At 39.1% G+C, this 20,430-nt stretch overlaps 1 protein-coding gene across 1 annotated transcript in view; it reads right to left on the reverse strand.

The window, feature by feature from the left end:
* Window positions 1-581: 581 nt before the first annotated feature.
* Window positions 582-20,430, reverse strand: part of LOC131688074 (uncharacterized) — a 43,574-nt gene continuing 23,725 nt past the window's right edge. Inside the window, exons 3-4 of the mRNA XM_058972226.1 lie at window positions 1,458-1,634; window positions 582-1,391 (exon numbers count right to left, since the gene is read on the reverse strand). Of these exons, the coding sequence (XP_058828209.1) occupies window positions 582-1,391; window positions 1,458-1,634 (987 nt within the window). The remainder of the gene's footprint in view (window positions 1,392-1,457; window positions 1,635-20,430) is intronic.

Consider the following 20,430-nt stretch of genomic DNA (forward strand, 5'->3'; position numbering starts at 1 on the left):
ACGATCCCAGCGGGGATCGTGATTTCGCGGGTGGTTTATGCTTTACCAGGGCAACACACGACCGTCGATTAAATTCGACACTAATCAGTCAGTTTGCTTGCGGAATTCCAAGGTCAGCTCGTAGGGGTCTAAAGATATGCAGACAGATAGCGCACTTTGTCACTTTAAATAATGAATGGTTGATTGTTGGTAGAATGAATCACGTGATTTGAGGTTGGTTCTTTTCGTTCAGATCGAACCAATTTGTATCTGGTTGTTTATTCAAGTGTTGTGACATTTACTACAAATTGATACATATATGATAACTTCTGTTACTGTTTAATTATCCAAATGCAAAAAATATCTACATTCTATCTACAAGCTAAAGAAACTAGGTGAGTTAGAATTATTTGCATAGCAATCACATAAAACAAGTAGTTTAGATTCATAAATAATCGCATGATAATCGCGGCACAGGAAGCACAAAATAGTTTTGGCTTGACAGCTGCCTAATTACACAGTACAGGTAATTTCCAACAGTTATGGCCCGCTAACAGATCTAATATTGCACAAAAGACCATCTAGATACGACGGGTGATACTCTACGTATACCGATTGGCATATACCGGAAACCGTCGATATTGTTGCTGATTGATCATCGCTTGGACCATTCTCTCCGAAGCGATCATCTGTTCCGTACCGGGGAAAAGAACCGGACCGGTTCGTGCTTGTCGTTTATTCTGTCCCGTGGGTGGGCCGAAGTAACTGGAATAATCTGGGGGTAGTGGTCCACCACGGGCTTTGAACTGATACACCTTGGGTGTAGTGAAATGCTTCAGACCCGGGGTCGACGCTGGTTTCAGGAGATTCTTTTTGGGACTGCTTGATTGACGAATGCCTTTAAGTTTGGCTTTCTGGAGGGTAATCGGATGCGCTACTTGATTTTTGTACTGAGCATATGGCTGATAGAGCCCATCTTGCGTGTAGTATGGATTAAGGTCCGCCTCTCCTAGTTTGGAGAAATCAACGGAGGGTGAGATAGGTTTCAGCTTGGATAAGTCAGGAGCTTTGACTTCTTCAATCCGAATAGTTGGCTTAAAGCTGTCCTTTGAAAAGTCGAATTCATGAGAGAAGAAGGGTTCCTTTCCGCTGCTATACGGCGGACGATAGCCTTTATGATCTGAGTCGAAGTTTACGTGTGGTTTTAGTTCCAGCAGTGTCGGTGTTGGCCTTTTCTTGTCACTAAGCTCCGCGATGTCATCTTCATGTTGTGGCACATCTGAGCTTAGAATAATGTGATCTTGCTGCTTGCTGAAATGGTTTATCTTCGACTGTGAGTAATGGTCGTCGTACCGAAAGTGCTCGTGCTCGTCGTGAACAGGGTGTGCGTTCGGTCCGTGAGTTTTGACTACCTGTAGTGAATGAAGCAGTTCTTATAGAGAATTATATATAGATGGAGGTTCTCCTTCGGGACATACCGCGTTGAATCCTGTTTTCGAATCAGCAGTATAGTCGACTTCGCGGATTGAGCCATCCGGTTCCACCACACTGTAGTGACCTTTCACTATGCCGTCGTCACGAGTTTCCCACTGGGACTTTACATCGCCACTGTGTAGATCTTTAACGCCGTAGCTGAATGAGTACGAGGGATGTGCCTGAAATAGACGAAAGAGTAGTAATATGATGTATAGTAGACAGATAGACACTATAGTTCTGATTGTCAGTATTATAATAAAATAACTGCTAAATAAAAGTTGACGATCTTTGATTATATTCAGTTACCCAATGTACAGTAGCCTAGAATGAAAATTTTGCAGGAATTTTAACTTTTTAGTAAATCTGCGTAATCTAGCATTATCATGCCTTAGGAGAGTATTTCTTTAAAGAACAGTTAGGGTAGTACTAATTTTGCAAACATCAAAAAATCAGCTTGCTCATCATTCCAGATAGTACCTTACTACCTCCAGTGAACTTAAAGAAAGACTAACTTTAAAAAGCGTGTTGAAGACAAATAAATACTATCTGTCATATTTTTTATTTTAAAATAAATTTAAAATCAAGGTTTAGGGTGTTTCTTAAAAAAACATATTCATATAACTTAGGCAGTCTTATTTTAAGTAACCTTCTGACAACTTTAAACTTGTTTAAGGGCGGATAATTTTTCTCAACCCGCCACATATCTAACTATTATCGTTGAAAAATTCTTCTTTTCTCAAAAATGATTTGAAGTAGAATATTTCTAAAGTTTCAATTCGAGGGCCCTTTCTTCAGAAATTTCTGCTTAGGCATTTGCCCACTTGTGAAACGCCAATAACTTCCATTGTACTGAAAGAAATCACTATAATTTTGCACTATCTGATCGGAAATATGTGCAGGTATATTTTATTTGACTCCGTAAAATATACGACTTTTTTAAATTACGAAAAAAAATGCATTTTGTGAAAGTAGTAATTATCTGCGCCATGATTGGTCCGCGGAATTTCACTGCCATGCGACACATGCTACAGCGTTGTTAGCCACGCTCCATATCATATCTACGTTCGTTGGCTTATATTGAAAATAGCATGTTTGCAAATATGTAATTGAGTTCGTTTTGTTGTACATGTTGTACATGCCGGGAGCTTAGATCCATAAATTTTATTTCGGCCCTCTTAAGGGCCACCAAAACAAGACATAAAGAATTTGATAGGTTCCTTTTCCTTCCAATTTCCAGTTACCAAAATGTGTATCAATTTGTTTTCCACAATATTTTATATCGTACATATTCAAAAATTCCAAAAATTCGAAAATTCTGTTAACTTAAAGGGGGCGTCTGGTTCAGAACTTCTTTTATTTTAAACAGCCAGGCGTTCCTCGTTTGTATTTGCTGTAACACACGCAGATTTCAATCTATCGGCAGCTTTAATAGCCTTTTTCTCGAAACTACAGAAACGACAACTCAAAAACTGTTCAACGGATTAACTTTATTTTTTTAATAAGAATGCATAATATTTGTAGCCAGTCGACGAGCCATGAACAACCGAATTTTCTTCCCATTATATTGAAGAAAAGAGAAGCGTATTTTTAGTTAACCCTCAAAAAGGTTTTTTTGGTTTGTCGAGTAATTATAAAACTAAGCTTTCAATTTTTACTGAATTTCTTGTTACAGACAATTTAAACAAGAGTTATTATGTCCGTCGTGGCTTTTCTCGACGTAGAAATGGTCGGTCAAATCCATCGTTTGCTGAGAAAGGGTTACTACGCCGAGGGTGTAGTGAACGCACCCGATCTCCGTATAATTGTCCCTTGATTATTTCCATTGAACATGGGACAATTATGCGTATAGCGGCAGTACACGTCTATTTAAAGGATAAATAATCTCATTTATCATAAAAGGACGCATGTAAAATGGGTCGTCAGTAACTTTTATAATGTTGATCTTGATATACGTATTCTGTTAGTATTTCAGACCACTCTACAAAAACCTGTTTTAATCCAGCTAGTGGTGCAATTGTGCCTTTCTCATTTGTCCAAACTACGATTCCATAGCTGGTTATGTTCAATACAACGGTGGAAATGAATATTACATATTCAGTACGATTTGCACATACATACAATGGATCGACAGCCACGATCTTGAGATGCTATGTGTCGACACTGAAACATCGCTTGAAACCAGCGGCGGATCAAGGAAGACTGTGTTATTGAAAACTTTATAATATCCAGTATGAAATAGTTCACGAGATCATAAAATATAATTCATGTATTCGTGAACTCATGATACCTAGTATAAGTCACTCACAGTACAACTCACGTCCATTTTTATGAAATAGTTCACAAAATCATAAAATATTAGTCATGTATTCGTGAATTGGCTCATGATGCCTAGTACTTGATTTACAATCTATTATACGTGCTGGTGATATTTAGAAGACATCGCTAATCATTCACAAATTTCATGCAACATGATAATGACATTTTTCCGGGAACTCTTTCACAAAATTTGGAGAATTATTCGTGGAATCGTTTTTATTCCATGCACTGTTTTTTTGAAATGGCCAGCTGCTAGCGACTATAGTAACGGATACGAGCATTAGATATAAAAAAACTATTAGGACCTCGAACATCGATATTCGTTTGATAAGGTTCATGATGATGTCAGGATAGAAATCGAAAACTGCGATGAGAATCCAAAAAAGGGTGCGTGATATAATTCACAGAACAAGATATCGCGAATCAGTCACATTTTTACGATCCAGTTCATATTGTCACGAATAAAAAACCGATAGTAACCAAAAAGTAATAGATCACAATTAGGCGAAGAGAATTTAGGAATACCATGATAAAACTGCTGATATCATGGACATTAGTCATATTACTCTTCGTGTCAAATTTGGAAGTAAGTTCTAAAATAATATGAACAGAAAATACGAAAATGATGACTATAATCCAGAAATTATGAACATGAATGACTATATTTATGACTCAAATATTACGATAACATGAACAGCAGTTACAAAAAGCGTAACTTAGATTTTGAAATCATGAAGACAAATCACACAACTCGTCACAAAAATATCCAAAATCGTGACTAAGATCCTGATATCATGAACATGAATCACTCTACTCACAACTAAAATATCACGATAACGTGAATAGAAATTACAAAAAACGTGACTAAGATCCTGAAATCATGAATTTTAATCCCGCTAGTCTGACAGAAAAATGCGATAGTAAACTCCTGAATAAGATAGCACAATAACGTGATGAGAAATCATACGAATCGCGAATAAGCTTTTGAAATCATGATCAACATTTGACTGTCGGCTGTGTATTCTCAAATCATGAACTAGAATCACAACAAAAACTAAACATGTCCAGGGAACAACAGCAGTACCCTAACCGAACATTCAAAAGTAACGCCATGTATATATTCGGGGCGAACTAGTTTCTTTTTATTTCGATTATAGAGGTTTTAACCTTAAGGTCATTCGCCTCTTCGGGTTAGCAAAATCTCTTATGAAAAATTTCTAACCCTATGTGCGGGGTCGGGACTCGAACCCAGGTGCGCTGCGTACAAGGCAATCGATTTACCAATACGCTACGCCCACCCCTACGAACTAGTTTTTTGAAAACACAAATAGTTTCATGAATTCGAGGTTTATTATTTATAATTTTTATATTGTAACGGGATTGTAGCAAGGGACTGGAAGGTGAAGTATTTTCAAATATTAAGAGCCATAGTATTCAAGGAAGAGCAAGGATTTGAAGTAAGAATGTTTAGAAAAGCGTGGAGTAGGGTCGATGAACAAGCTTAGAGTTTTCCGGCTACTTAACTCTTTGTCTTCTGCAACATAATGGAAATGTCCATTACATATTCCTACACATTACATTTCCTTTGCACATTCATACAATGGATTGACAGCCACGGATTTGAGATGCTATGTGTCGAAGCTGAAACACTTGAACCCAGCAGTGGATCCAGGAGGAGGGTTCAGGGGGTCCGGACCCCGCCAAAAATTTTCAACTTGTTAACAAATTTTAAATTAGTTTTAATTTTGATGTAGTTTTTAAACTCAAATTCATTTCAAGCCAAAGTTTTCACTGATTTAACAGACCCACTAAGGTAGTTTATTTTGGAGGAACTAGGAAATTTGGGGGGGGGGGTGGTTATTTGATGGAGGATGGTGGGTTTAGATAATGGCGATGTATGATGGGGGGAGGGTGGTGGTAACCCGTCACCGCATGCCCCTAGCTACGCCTCTGTTAAAGTACAGAAAACCTATATTAGTCAAAAAATTAGACCGGGATTAGGTTGATGATGTTCAGAGTGATTGCATAACCTTTCTATATAAGAAAGGCAAAAAAGTAATGTGAACTTATAAATATGGGACTTCACTTTTCTCACTTAAACGACCATAACAAACGAACAGAACACACTAGGGCATCTAAACATCGAGAAACATCGTTGATTAAGCTTCAAAGCAAATGCGAAAAATTTTGTGCAGTTTGTTTAAATAGAAAAACCATATTCTGAAAAATTAGGATGAACGTATAAATGTGGGAAACACTGTATTTTCCCATGGAACCAATGTCAAAAACTTCAAGCAAAGTGGGCGGTCTAAAATTGACCAAATGATATGAAATTTGACATCTGAGCTTACTTTGCTACTTGTCACAATAGGAGGAGGAGATTTAAAAAAATGAGTGTTTTTTGCAATGCCCTAATGCGGGTGCGTGGGTGGCTAAAAGGGGGGGGGGGTAAATGAAAGTTGGAGGTGTTAGGGTAAGTGGGGGGGGGGGCAATACTGCACCCAACTGCATATTATACCTTCCATTTGAAACTTGTTTGGAGAAAATTGGTTCGGTCATCTTCGAGTAACCGATGCGCAATTGTTGGTCACACACATACACAAGAAATACACACATACGAATACACACGTTTTCCGAACTCAACGAAGTGAGTCGAATGGTATAAGAGTGCCGGCTAACAATTTCAAGCAATTTGTAACTCATTTTAATTATTTTTGCATCATTCATACATATATTGATTACTGGTTTATATGGGAATTTCGCATATGGCCGCATACTTCAACCCATAACACAGAAACCAGAACTCCGATTCAAAGGAAATTTAATAGCATAGGAATATTCTAGCTTTCATTTGAGACTAATTTTTTGAAAGTCGAGTCAGACATTTCTGAAAAGCAGATGTGAGTTCAACTCAGGAACATAACCACTTTCCCGAAGCTTCCGGCTCCGCCGAAGTTGTCCAATGTGATCAACGTGGGTTTGAATGGGCATCAGTGAGCTGAAGCTATAAATTGAAATATTTTCGAACACATTTTATGAAGTTTTGCATCTTTTAGATATCATGCTGATTCTGATTTATATGGGAATTTCATGTGTGACCCCACTCTTCAACCTGTAACTCCGGAACCGGAAGTCGGAATTAAATGAAATTCAATATCAGCCTATGGGAACGTCGTACCTTTCATTTGGGACTAAGTTTGAAAAAATCGGTTCAGCCATTCCTGAGTAACTGTTGTGCTTATTTTTTGTCACATACATACATACACACATACACATACGCACACACGCACAGACATTTGCCTAACTCGACGAACTGAGTCGAATGGTATAAGAGACTGAGCCCCCGGGCCTCGGTTAAAAAGTCGGTTTTCAGAGTAAATACATAGCCTTTCTATAGGAGAAAGGCAAAACATTGTTGAAGTCACTTGAGCTCTATATTGATCAATCTTAGAGTGTTTTTTAAAAATGGATTTGGTAATGTAACTGTTGTAATTTTGTTTTTCGCTAAGATGGCCTTAGAAATACCTACCAATGTTTTGAAGGAGAATATTTAATCTCAATATAGCGATCCTCTTTCGTTAGAAAACTATAAAAATGTTTTACAAAAAATAGTCTATTTAATAAATAAATATTGTTAGATGTAAGAAAATATCGTCAATTGAGTGGTACAAAGGAAAAAAGTTTTTCGTGTGATAATGACCCAACCGGATTTTGAAAATACAAGCAATACAAATTATTTAAGCCTTTCTTTCATTGAAACTTCAACTGGAATCACCTGCACAAGTCTGTTGAAAATATAGCTGATGTTGTTTTTATTGTTGTTGTTGCTATTGTTGTTTATAAAAATTCACCCCTTCGTCGTGCTGGAAAATCTTTGAGTTCGGTTATAGCAAATTGATTTCTTGAATGTGGAAGGGATTGTTTGAACAGATCGAAGGGATGCAAGAGAGTGGTATAATTTTCAATTCAGTACTTTTCTAATGAAAGAAATATTAAATGACCAAATAACCGCTGCCGATAGATGCTGAACATGTTTAGAATGGTTTTTTGTTTCGATAATTTTGTTGAAGAGAATCATCTTACCGCACATTACTGAAAAAAATCTCATACCACCAAAGTTGACCCGGTGATCAATGATATCCCGTTTTACGGTACACACGATGATTTGCGATGAACATGGGTAGGGTGGCTTCTGGTTTTAGTTCAACACTGCAGGATCCGACGTGTATGTGCTGCTTGTGAGTTTGCGTTGGGATAAATTAGTTTATTTTCATGTTTGTGTACGTTGGGAATACGAGGGGAATTCTCATGTCAAAATGTTTTTTTTTCTAAAGCACGGGTGGACTGAACTGAATTTGCGCCTACTGAAAAGTGATGATTAGTTGGAGATTTTAATGGGCGAAATGATTGAGTTATGTGACAGCAGTTTCAATAGCCTCTAGAATTGAAAATGCAAAAAAGTATTTCTTCCCATACGAATTCCCATACAAATTTCAAACACAATGCGCTACACCGGATCATAACCTATCGACCGTAACTTTTGCACAGTTGTTTGTGACCCCAAATGAAACCAAAAAACGATTTGTGCTTACTTGATGCGGTTTAGTTTTGATTTTTCCACACAAATGCGCCCCACCCTATTCATGTGAATCTGTAAAGCAAACGATATCAAATTCAGGGATAATTAGTTTTCGCATGCTTTCTCCTGCATGAAAAAGCATATATTCAAAAACTACTGTATTACTCTGTTATGGGACCCTTTCGCTGTTTTCAAATACACATTTAGATAGTAAAATTGAATTTGGAATCTGATTTAATTAAGTATTCGAATCAAAGCGGTATATGCTACTGCGATTTTGAAACCCATGCTAACAACCGCTATACGTAACCGAAGATCTACGCAAACAAGTTTATCTAGAACGCTTCATAAAGCGTACCGATTGTCGGCAAAATCGCGCTGATTGCCATTTGACACACATTAATCATGCGCAGTTTTACCAGTTTATACGCAGAAGTTTGCCGCTTGGCAACTCAAAACCACCCAATTAGTTTTAATGAAAAGAAAAAAATAAACTTTCAGTCGTGTGAGCCAAACACAACAAAGTTGCAACGGTCGGTTCCGATTTGCCTCTGTTTTCGAACCGCTAAACCATAATATGTTCACCTATGTGCCTAATAAGAAATTTATTATTTTAACGACCGTAGTAGCTATGCTTGAAGAAAAAAAGTTAATATTTTGCATCTCATTAACATAAATAACTTGGACACTGGGTCAGTCGTTCAGGTGCAAGTACATACGCCTTCACCGCACTTTTTTAATGTTCGGTGACCACCCGGATCCTGTGGTGCTGCCGTTGACGATGTAGTTTAGTTCGCCACGGCTCTGCATAATTTCAGCTGAAGTTGAGCGAAGCCGGCTGTAATTAAGTGAGAAGCGAATCTGGTGCAGTTCACTGCTGGCGGCGTGCTTATGTTTCAAGAAGTTAGTACGCATCAACAAATTATGTGTTGAAAGATTTACTTTGCATTCTGCAATAGTTCAATAGTCACAGATAGTCCGCCCACTGCTGGAGTCCATTTAAATGTTCTCTATAGGTATCATAGTGGCAATATTTTATTTATTGAAATAAATGCACGTTCTTAAAAGTGCATACAAACTCCCATACAAAGTACGAATTTGGTTAATCGTGTTACTTCACACCCCGCCATATATTTCTCACCGAAGGCTAACACTCTAAGCATGCGGTCACTATGATTCATTGCCACATCCAATGAAGAGACAAAAAAAGTGGGCGTGCAAGCAATGATGGGCGTGAAATTCACATTTTTATTCTGCCCCAGCTGCCCGGCGGCTCGCTATTTTAGCAATTTATGACACCTTTGGCCATCACAGTGCAACATTTATAATGTGTTTACTCTAATAGATTTCACAGGGATCCGGTTCCAGTCAGCATTGTAACAAGTTCACATCGCGTCCGACGATTCGGCCTAGATGCTGTACATGTTAGGGTGGATCATGTGTTGGATACCGGATTCTGAAAATGCAAATTATTGGAAAACATTGGTCATTTTTGATTTATAAACCCTGTAACTATTTTATTTGAGGAAGGGAATATTTGTAGCAAAAATTGAACAAATTCCTTAAACATGCAATGCTGCAAATTGATACTTGTGTTGATGCAAAATCGTAAAATCGGTGAACCAACCTATCATTATACATGCTTTGAAGCTTTCAAGTAGTGTTCGGCTGGCGCCAATGGGAATGCTATTTCCAGTTTTTCGTTTGTCATCGAGTCGGGTGCTAAATAAATGCCAATTTCAAGTGCAACGAACGCATTCGGTTGTTTTCCTTACACTAGAGCTTAAACAGTTTAACTGCGGGGCCGTTTTGGCCGTGACGCTAATCTTCCGGTGGTGACTGAAGGAAAGGTTGAAATCAACTCACTCAGCGAGTTTTCTGTTTTATGCTGATCTATTTGCTCACCAGAGACGACCAGCCAGTGATTAGCGATAATTGGCACAATATTCTAATTGCTAACTAGCCTTCATTACGTCTTTAGAATGACACACAACCAGTTTCTATCGGATATACCTCTCAGGCAGAAATTAACTAAAATCTTAGCTCCTGTGTCTTGCAACTGCTGTAAAAGTGATTTAAATGTAAAATAAATTATTATTTTTCTTTTTCTACTGTAGTTGAGTTATCCTACTGAAGCTGTAGAGTGTGATTCTAGCAAAAGAACCCTGTGCGAATCACTCACTAGAATTGCAGACAATGCGGGACATGCCACCCACTAAAACACTGCCAAATGTGTGATGTGGTTGTGTTATTGAGTGTACGGTTCAGACACTTATAAATGATATAGCGTTCACTAAACTATTGGGGTGTTTGCGACACTTTGGTCGTAGATGTGTGTGTGCGATCACGATTACATGTTTGTCTTTGTGTATCATCGCGAAGCGCTAGAGCGTTTCTATGTTAACTTGTTCGATCGCGTGGGCATTTGTATGTTACGTGTGCTAGCGTGTGTGTAAGTTCGCGCGCATAAATTCGATTTTATAACCGTGTGACTATTCGCATATGTGTTCCTGAATGATCGCGGTGGACCGTGAATCTGATGCTTAATTTTCAGTATATGGTTCAGATGCTAGAAGAGAGTAAGTTTCCCCATATCACTAGAGTTCCCGGTCATGTCGCCATGGAACATGTTGTCTAGTGGATATAAGCGTTGTATTTTTTGATTGAAGGTATGGATCTAGGCTACTAGGACTGAGCGACTTTCGTAAGTGACCTATTCAAGATCGCTTGAACGTTCGTAGGTTCACACTTGAGACCGCGTTTATAAGTTTATAAGTGTTAAAATGTCCACTTAATCACCGGGGTGTTTTCATGATGGTTAGATTGCAAGCGTAGATATGCGTGGATCATCGCGAAAAGCTAAAGCGTTTGAATGCGTGTATATAACTTCGCTTGCATAGATTCGATTTTATAACCGTGTATTTTCGTACGTTCATGGATGATCGCGCGGACCGTGAATCAGATGCTTAATTTGGGTGTACGGCTCAGATACTAGAAGAAAGTGAGTTCAATCATATCATTAAAGTTCCCGTCATGTCGCTCTGAAACATATTATCTAGTGTAAGTGGTTCTATTGAATGTATGAACCTAAGCTGCTAGCATCGACGTTCGGGGCTTCCGGATGTGGCACATTCTGCAATCATGAACGAGCGTTTGGATGAATGTACTTTTTTAATTCATTTATTTGGCACGGCTCAAGGCGTTAGCTTCACGGAGCCGTGGGTCTTTATATATTTACATGATGTAAAAAATAAAAATAATAAACAATTTTTACTTGGGGAGACGACCGGAATATGATTTACAGGATTTTCGGCTTTTGCGGTCTGATTAATCAGAACGGGTGATTTATACTGCCCGACGTTTCGGCCACTGGTTATGGCCTTTTTCAAGGGAAATACTTTATCGTTCTTCGTTTGAGCGTCGTTTGCCGACGATCGGAGGTTTTTTTTAAAAAAGCTTCAAATATGCCGTTATGTTGGGTAGAATTGTTCAGTTTTCCCATCAGTCTTTTTTAACCACTGTGCACGACTCAAGGACACTTTAGAAGAAGTGTCTTTGAGTCGTGTCTTTGAGTCGTGCACAGTGGTTAAAAAAGACTGATGGGAAAACTGAACAATTCTACCCACCATAACGGCATATTTGAAGCTTTTTTAAAAAAATCTCCGATCGTCGGCAAACGACGCTCAAACGAAGAACGATAAAGTATTTCCCTTGAAAAAGGCCATAACCAGTGGCCGAAACGTCGGGCAGTATAAATCACCCGTTCTGATTAATCAGACCGCAAAAGCCGAAAATCCTATAAATAATAAACAATTAATACTAAGAGTCTATCTGATCCCGCACGCGCGATTTGCCATTCCGCGCGGAGATCCTTTTTCGTGTCGGAGAAATATTTGCATTCACGCCAACTGTATCATGAGGGTCATTCATATCTCTGTCATCGTGACACATGTCCGGGTCATCATCGGGGTTGTTCGCGATCAGGTGTTGTTCCTAACTTCTTTCCCTTTCGGGTCACGAGCGTGAACCCTGCGTCATTGCTAGTAGCTCCCTCATTGATGGTATTAGCTGTTGGGTTTGTTGTACTTGACGCGGCTTTCGCAGTTGTCATTATTACTTGAACAGCAGCCACAAATTTGGCAACCGTTTGTGGCTCAGGGAATGATATTGGAGACTGAGTGTTGGCATTTCTTGCTTTTCTTAGCGGTTTCTGGGCAGGGTTGTCCGTAATGTACCGCTTGTTCACAGGACTGGCATGTATTAATTTGTCCTTGATATGTACATAGATTTCGCTGTATAATGGTATCATCCCCTTCTGTTTTGTACTACAGGGTAAGATAGGAGGGAATGGGTTGGTCTACCAGCATTCTCACCACAAAACACCATTTTGAACTACCTGGAAAGTAGTTCCTCCACGTGTCCTCCGTGATGGATTCCACTTCTCCGAAATACGACATGAATCTTCGAATGGCCACTTTGCAAGTAAGTTGTGTCAAATCGTGTAATTTGACTTCCACGTTTCCGTTATCCATATACACAGGGATCATGATTTTAGCGATGTCACAATTCAGCGCGTGTTTCTAGTTGTTTTGCGAAATAAATCTTTCGTCTGGGCGAATTTATTGAACGTTATCAGCACTGCGTGTCTGACTTTCGAAAACCTAAGCTGCATTTTCACCTTCAGCAAATGTTCCACATCACCAATACTCGGTCTTATGCGGAAAGACCGGAGGTCAATAGCCACCGTGTTAGCCCTAAGGGACGATCCATAAATGACGTAGCATTTTTTGAGTAATTTTTAATACCCCCCTCCCCCATCGTAGCATTTCGTCACAAACCTCTGCATACCCCCCCTGGTAATTACGTAGCTTGACGGTAATTCTCCCCCCCCCCTTGTCCCCGTAAAATTTAAAAAAAATAAAAACGATGTTAGTTATTCTCCTTTAATACAGCTACGTAGCATGACATGACTCCCTACCCCCTGTCGTCACACATCATCACAAAATACAAAACTCCCCCCTCCCCCATATAATGCTACGTCATTTATGGATGATCCCTAAGAATCACATTTTGTTGATAAGACTCAGTCATCTTGATAGAACACTTCACAAGAATAATAGTAACAATTCCCTTCATTCTTCAGACAATGCACACAAGAAAAAATCAACTGTTTGCGCAGGCTTGGGTAGCAGCAGAGAGCACACTGGTATTGTGACTGACGCCTTTGGTGGTTGAGAATATACTAGCATAAATGTACTTGAGATCGCGTTTATAAATTCGTAGTTGTTAAAAAGTCCACCTTATCACAGTGGCATTTTTATGTTTGCGAGAACACTGGTGTAGAATTTGTGTGGATTGCAATTGCATGTTAGCGTTTCTGATCAATGTTGTATTATCGCGCAGAGCTTGAGCGTTTGTATGTTAACGAGATTGATCGTGTGGGCGTGTTTGTATGTGTAGTGCGTATAAATTCGTTTGCATAACAGTTTGCTTGTATATTCGAATGAGGTTTTGATTTCTAGGGCATACTGAAGGTTTTGGGGCGTTAACGATTCATGACCAGCTGGGAATGGGTACTAATATAATCGCACTTGAGATCGCGTTGATGAATTCGTAAGTGTTATTGTAGTGACTTGATCACCGAAGCGTTTTATGTATGCGAGATTGCGGGCATATTCGCGTGGGCTTTTGAATGTTGAGCTTCCCGTTTTCACTGGAGTCCCCTGTTATGGTACCCTGAAACTTGTTATCTAGAGTATACAAGTTCCGCATTTTCGAGTAGAAGCTCCGGGACGAATACGATTTATGATTTTGTGAGAACGTGCGTTAGTATGTTGGCGCCTGAAATCGCGTTTATAAATTCGTAAGCGCTAACACATTGACTTTGTCGTTGGAAGGATTTTTTGATTGCGAGATCATAAACCGGATTTGTATTATCACAAAAGACTCCAGCATTTGTATGTTAATGTGCGCTCTATTTTTATCGTTTTATGTCGCGTATGCTATCACTTCCGTAAATTCGGGTGTACTGATGCGTTTCTGTAACCATGTGGTTGTTTGCATATTCTAGAGATGGGCGGGTTTTGGTGTTTTCGTACCCGGACCCGACCTGAAACCGAATAATAGTTTTGTAAGTTTATTCGAACCCAATCTGTATCCTGTTTTTTAAAAAAGACAAAACCTGAACCTGATCCATACCAAGACTTGAAAAAAAATCGAGCTTGAACCCGACCCATACTCGCATAACAAAACAGCCGATAATTACGATGAACTTAGATGCATAAGAAAATTTGTTCCAAAACTATATTCTCGTCAACTCTTTTAAGTCAGATGTCTTCCGCCACTATAAGAAAGTTGAAGGTATCTTTGCTCTTATATGACAATTGTTATACTAAATGTTCGATAAGATTAATCCTTCTAAAAAGCATCTAAAAATTCAAATCTCTTGAAACCAACGCGATTATTTTGAAAATTTATAGGCTATTTTGCACTTTAAGGTGGTAGAATTTGCATATTTTTGATTAGATGAAAGTTGAAAGTTCGACTATTTTGTTTAAATAATTCGATAACGATATATTTTTCCTAGGCACTTGCTTTTTTCTGAACGTCGTAAAATTGTATTGTGAAATAGCAAAAACTATCCTTTTTGGCGTAAAAATGTTACTTTTTAAAGCTATAATGTAACCCCAAAACTGAATAAATAATAATAAAAATAAACATATTCGAGTAAATTACAAAAAGTAATAAATGTTTCACTGTTTTACAATGCAGCAAAATATTCCACAATAAATGATTAACTCTTAGTTGAAAATATATAAATAGTCCCGTTAGTGTACCACAAGTCAGGACGAAAACCGGGATGACGCTGTGGTCCACTAGGAGGTTGATAACAGTCTATTATCTTTCTGCTGACAAAACCAGTCATGATGCCGTGTGGCATCCGGCGGGCTTAAGGTTCAACTGCGAGAGACTGCAAAAGCGGCCATCTTGGAAACGAAAAAAGCAGTTTTTCTCACACCGTTGGAAAAATCTTCATGAAAATCAATACACTGCCAAGGCCCCGAATACATTGATTCATTTTCATGAAGATTTTTTCAAAGGTGTGAGAAAAAACTCTTGTTCGTTTTTTTTTCAAGATGGCCGCTTTTTGAGGCGTTCTCAGTTGAACCTTAAGTATCTCGGTCAAGAATTGATTCACTAGATACCTGCTCCCATGTGAATAAAAATATGAGTCCACAAGTGGAGTTGTTTCTTCGTGGCGAGGACTGAATGGCTGGCATGATTAGAATATGCCGGTCGCGCACGGAGTTCCGAGGGTCTTACCCTCGCTGTGTTAAGCAAATATCTGACACAGTGGACGTTCATTCTTCAGCATAAACGTATAGCAACTATGAATCTATCTCGCATTGTGCAGGGGGAAAAAGGTTCCATAACTTTGGTTCAAGAACCGTTTTTCTGAAAAGGAAACTTCTATGTTGCAAAGCTACTTAGCCCTGTCTTCGTGGCTTTCAACAAAAATCAACGTGAAATGCTTCGTGCATGTTTACTTGTGCTATTGACGCATGGCTTACATCCGACCTCACAACTCGCTATAGTTGTGCTGTCATGGTCAATATGACTGTTGATAACATAAACAGGAAATACGTCTATTGTCCGCTATATTTGCTGAATAAGGAAGCATCACCCTCTGATAACTTCAAAAGGGTTCTATTATATTGTGGTGGAAATGGGTTTCCACTTATAATTGGCTGTGAGGTAAATACCAACCACATAATTTGGAGCAGCTTAGATAACAAATTGAAAGGCACCGAATTGATGGAATACATAAGTAGCACAAATATGCATTTACTTAACTCATTAAACCCTAGCGAATGAAATTTCAAACGCAGAACTATCCATCGTTTAACGCGTATTTACTTATAATTTCGACATCTAACTGTTTTATTATTGCACTAACGGGAAGATTACACCTCGTATTGCTTTGTGAAACAAGACAGCTGTCGATTTTTGTCATTTTAATGATATTTTTCAACCGTGTATAGCTGGGGCAAATGTTGGCTGAAAAGTGAGCAATATGTTTAATTGAATGTAATTGTTAGAATTAGTGCTTATCATCCCATTATGTGACAATACGTTACCACAGTTGTAAAAGAAGTGCTGTGCTATCAGAAAATCCGACAAAATATGTGAAACGACTTAGAATTTGTGGTTTTTATATGAGCCCAGTAAAATTTTTAACGTGGGATATTTTCATTTTCAAAACCATTTTAAGTGGTAATTTTGTATTTCCCACAATCTTTGATAGAGTTTTTAGTGAAATTAAAGATTTTATTTGGCTCACTTTAGAAATATAATGGGTTAATATAGGGGTTTCAAGGATTACGTGGATTCAATTTTACAGAAACAAATATCACATGCTCCAAGACTAAAATATTTATTTTTCATCCACAGTAATATAATTTTAAGAAAATTACTAATACTACTCAAGGATCCAATAAGCCTGAAAAATGCGACTCTATCAAATTGCATCAGAGGAAAAATGCTGTAGAAAATTACCTAGTGGACCTATCCTTTTCAAGCTTTCAGACAAAATATAACTCATTAGTAAGCTTTTAGCGTATTTACTTCCTTCAACTTTAATACCATAACCGTACGGTCGCAACTTAGGCTTAATTCCACTCATTAGGTTCTTTCCAGTAGCTTCTGTACGGAAACCCACTTTTTATTCATGTCTTCCTTAGATTTGACCTCCTTGGAATGCTTCCGTGTTAGTGCCTGCTTCATAACTGCCCGGTATTTTTCGGTGGGCCTTAGCTCCGGTGCGTTGGGGGTTTTATGTCCTTGGGTTCGAAAGTGACCCCGTTGGTTTGGTACCACTCCAGGACAACATTTAAATAGTGGCACGAATCCAGATCCGACCAGAAGATCGTAGGGCCCTCGTGTTACTACAACAGAGGAAGTAGACTGTTCTGTAGACACTCCTTGAGGTAGATCTTCCTGGTCACAGTCCCGATAGTCACGAACGGCGCACTCCGTTTGCCAAATGAGCAGATCGCTTGCCAAATCGTGTATTCATTGGCAAATTTTGAAAGTTTCTGCTTCCCTACTTCCTCCTGAACATAAAACTAGTGCTGGGCGGTGAAGAACAGTAGCCCCGGAAGCTGCTGGAAGTCCCCCTTCACGTTAGTCTCATCATCCAGGATGAGACAATCAGGCTTCGTCAGCATCTGGGTGTACAGATTCTGGAACCTATGACTTTCCCACCGTATTTTGTCGTTTGTCATGATTTGGAGCATTCTACACTTTGGACGCATACAGTCTCTCCTGGTTCTTGGCTCTCTGAACGAAAGACTTGGTCAGATTCAACTTTTTGGTCACATCCTTGACCGAAGCATTGGGATTAAATGCTTTCACTACACGCTTGTGATCCTGATCACTAATAGAACATCCATTCTGACCGCATTTTTTCTTCCGTTCCATGCTCAGAGTTTGATAGTAACGTATAATCACTCGACTCATCGTTCGCTGCACGATTCCGAGTTGTGTTCCGATGTCCCGGTGAGAGAGTTGAGAATTTTCCAGGTGCTTGCACAAAATCAATTCGCTACGTTGCTTTTCGGTTGACGCCATTTTTTCAATTTTCTGAACTTAACTCCTTCTACTCAAATTTTCAGGAGAAAATTCCCAATGGGTTATTTTCTACAGCGTTTTTCCGTGATACAATTTGATGTGGGACACCCTTTACACAATAAAAAACGGGATTTTAGAACGCCCGACCGAAGCCAATTCGTGATTGGTTACCGCTAATTTCATGCACCGAGCCGCAAATCTTGAACAGAAAGACTTGTGATTTTAGTCGGTTTTTATTAGGCAACCTTGTTGGATGGCTGGAAACTACATTTCAACATCGGGAGGGAAGGTGATTATTAGGATTCAGCCGGCTCCGTAAACTGACTCTAATTATTAGTTTGTACAGCTCCGTGCTAGTAACGAGGGCCAGTTGGAATAAAAACATCTCTCACCCAGAGAACATTTTCTTTGCAAAACAAATTAACCCTTATTATCGTCACTGTCGGAAAAACTGATTTTAAATAATCTGACTGAGCTTATTCCTGGTTCCGCTAATTACATGCACTGAGCCGCAAATCTTGAATAGCTTTCGTTCAAAGATCCACCTCTTTGGTGATAGAGGTAAACTGATTTCAGCCCATCTTGCTTCGAACGCAAACTGAACCGAGTACAAAACCGGGGGTCGTATGCGAGTGCGGCATCATCCGTGGGTTACATTCGAACTGGCTACATCACACATACGCTCGCTATGTAAGGATGAGGTAAAGGAAGTAAGGTGGTGCTGAGAAAGGGTTACTACGTCGAGCATGTCGGTTTCAGAGCATCCGTCTAGTTGGCGGCCGTAATGGGATATCTCGCCGCCGAACGGATGGAGCTGGCAGAAAACGCAGCCTGTGGAAAAATAAAGACCAGGATTATTCGCCGTCAGCTGCTGCAGTGAAGATGCTTCAAATTGTTGTAACGTCACAAAGAAACGTGTAAATATTCTCACATGCTCACCATGCGAGTACCAAATGAAAACAAAACGGATTTCACAGACACTATTTTATTCAGCCATACAATAAAATTTGTCCCTGTGGAAATGATAAATGAATAAATTAGAAAAACGTGCGTAAATATCATTGGTTGTTTTCGTTAGTGGGTTTCAAGCCATTCGAAGTGGAAGGCTGTGCGGATAAATGCGTGAATAGGTCTCGCATGGAGGCAGTTTAGGCACGATTGTTGTGGGACATAAAACAAACATCCCACATTTTGCTCCAATTAGCATTCTCCAAAGTTTGCGTATGTAAATAGTGAACTCAGATGTCAACGTCCAATTAAATGCCTTGTAGTGTCAATATTAATTTATTGCGATTGCTATCGATTAATGTAGCGATCGAGCAGCTTCGTACTGTAGTAAACTCGTTCCTTTGCAGATTTCAGCGAGAATTAGCACCTGTGTAACGCTAATGCTTGACCGTGGTCTCGCAGCTGCGGTTTTGAATGCGGCCGCTCCCCCTGCACTGCGTGGCGTCAAAAATCGAGATTTCGTTTGGCGAGTTATAATTGCCTTCCAGCGGTTGACGTCTCATTCGAGAGTAATTTTCCGCCGGTCTTGACATTGCGATCAGACCTCGGAAAATGCGTGTAAAAAAATCAACCCCATTGCGCTTCTCATTAGCATAATTGCTACAACAAAAGTAATCAACCGGTCCAAATAAAATGCTTTTCACAAGTCATTCGATTTACTGGAAGCTTTCAAAAGCTCATTATCATAAATCTTGATTTGAAGTCATTTGTAGATAAATTTGCAACCGTGGATAGTGTCTACTGATTGCGATCAGGGCAGGAGACATTTCGATTCGACTGTAAGTATCTCGTACTGGCGCCACTAGGAGTGATCGAATAAAATCAAGATCGCGGTTACTGTTACGTAATGATGTCGAATCTTGGCTATATAATGTTTACAACTATACCTTGCTGTGCAGTCTGGATTTTGGCATTGGCAGCCTGATTGATAAATGGTGCTATAAAAGTTTCAATAACACGTTATTTTTAGGTTCGCCTTGCTATCGATATTTTTATTTGCAAATTTAAGAGCGGAACTGCAGCCACTGATCATTAGTCGCGGCAGTGTACTTAAGTTTACCATATGAAAAATTTCATTTGATATTGTCCTAACAGGTTTGACGTGCGGCACGTGATCGGTTTAGTAGTTTCTTTTCTTTCGTCACGATACCAACGCACAGTGATGCCGCTCAGAACAAGTGTGGCCAAAATCTCTAAAACTTTCGAAATCATTAAAATAGCTTATTTTTGTACTCTGGATTCAATTTCGGTATATATGATGTCATAAATAATGAATTTTGATTGATTCGGGTGGTCCCAACGCACAAATCAAGAAATTTCCTACCAACATGGAAAACGTCAGTTTTGGCTTTAGTGTTTCAATCTGGTTGAAACCACCAAATTTCAGGCATATGGTGTCATTCTTGAGCTTCTTTTACCAAACGACCGTTTGGAAAAACAGA

Source organism: Topomyia yanbarensis, chromosome 3 (genome assembly GCF_030247195.1).
Source record: "Topomyia yanbarensis strain Yona2022 chromosome 3, ASM3024719v1, whole genome shotgun sequence".
NCBI lineage: Eukaryota > Metazoa > Arthropoda > Insecta > Diptera > Culicidae > Topomyia > Topomyia yanbarensis.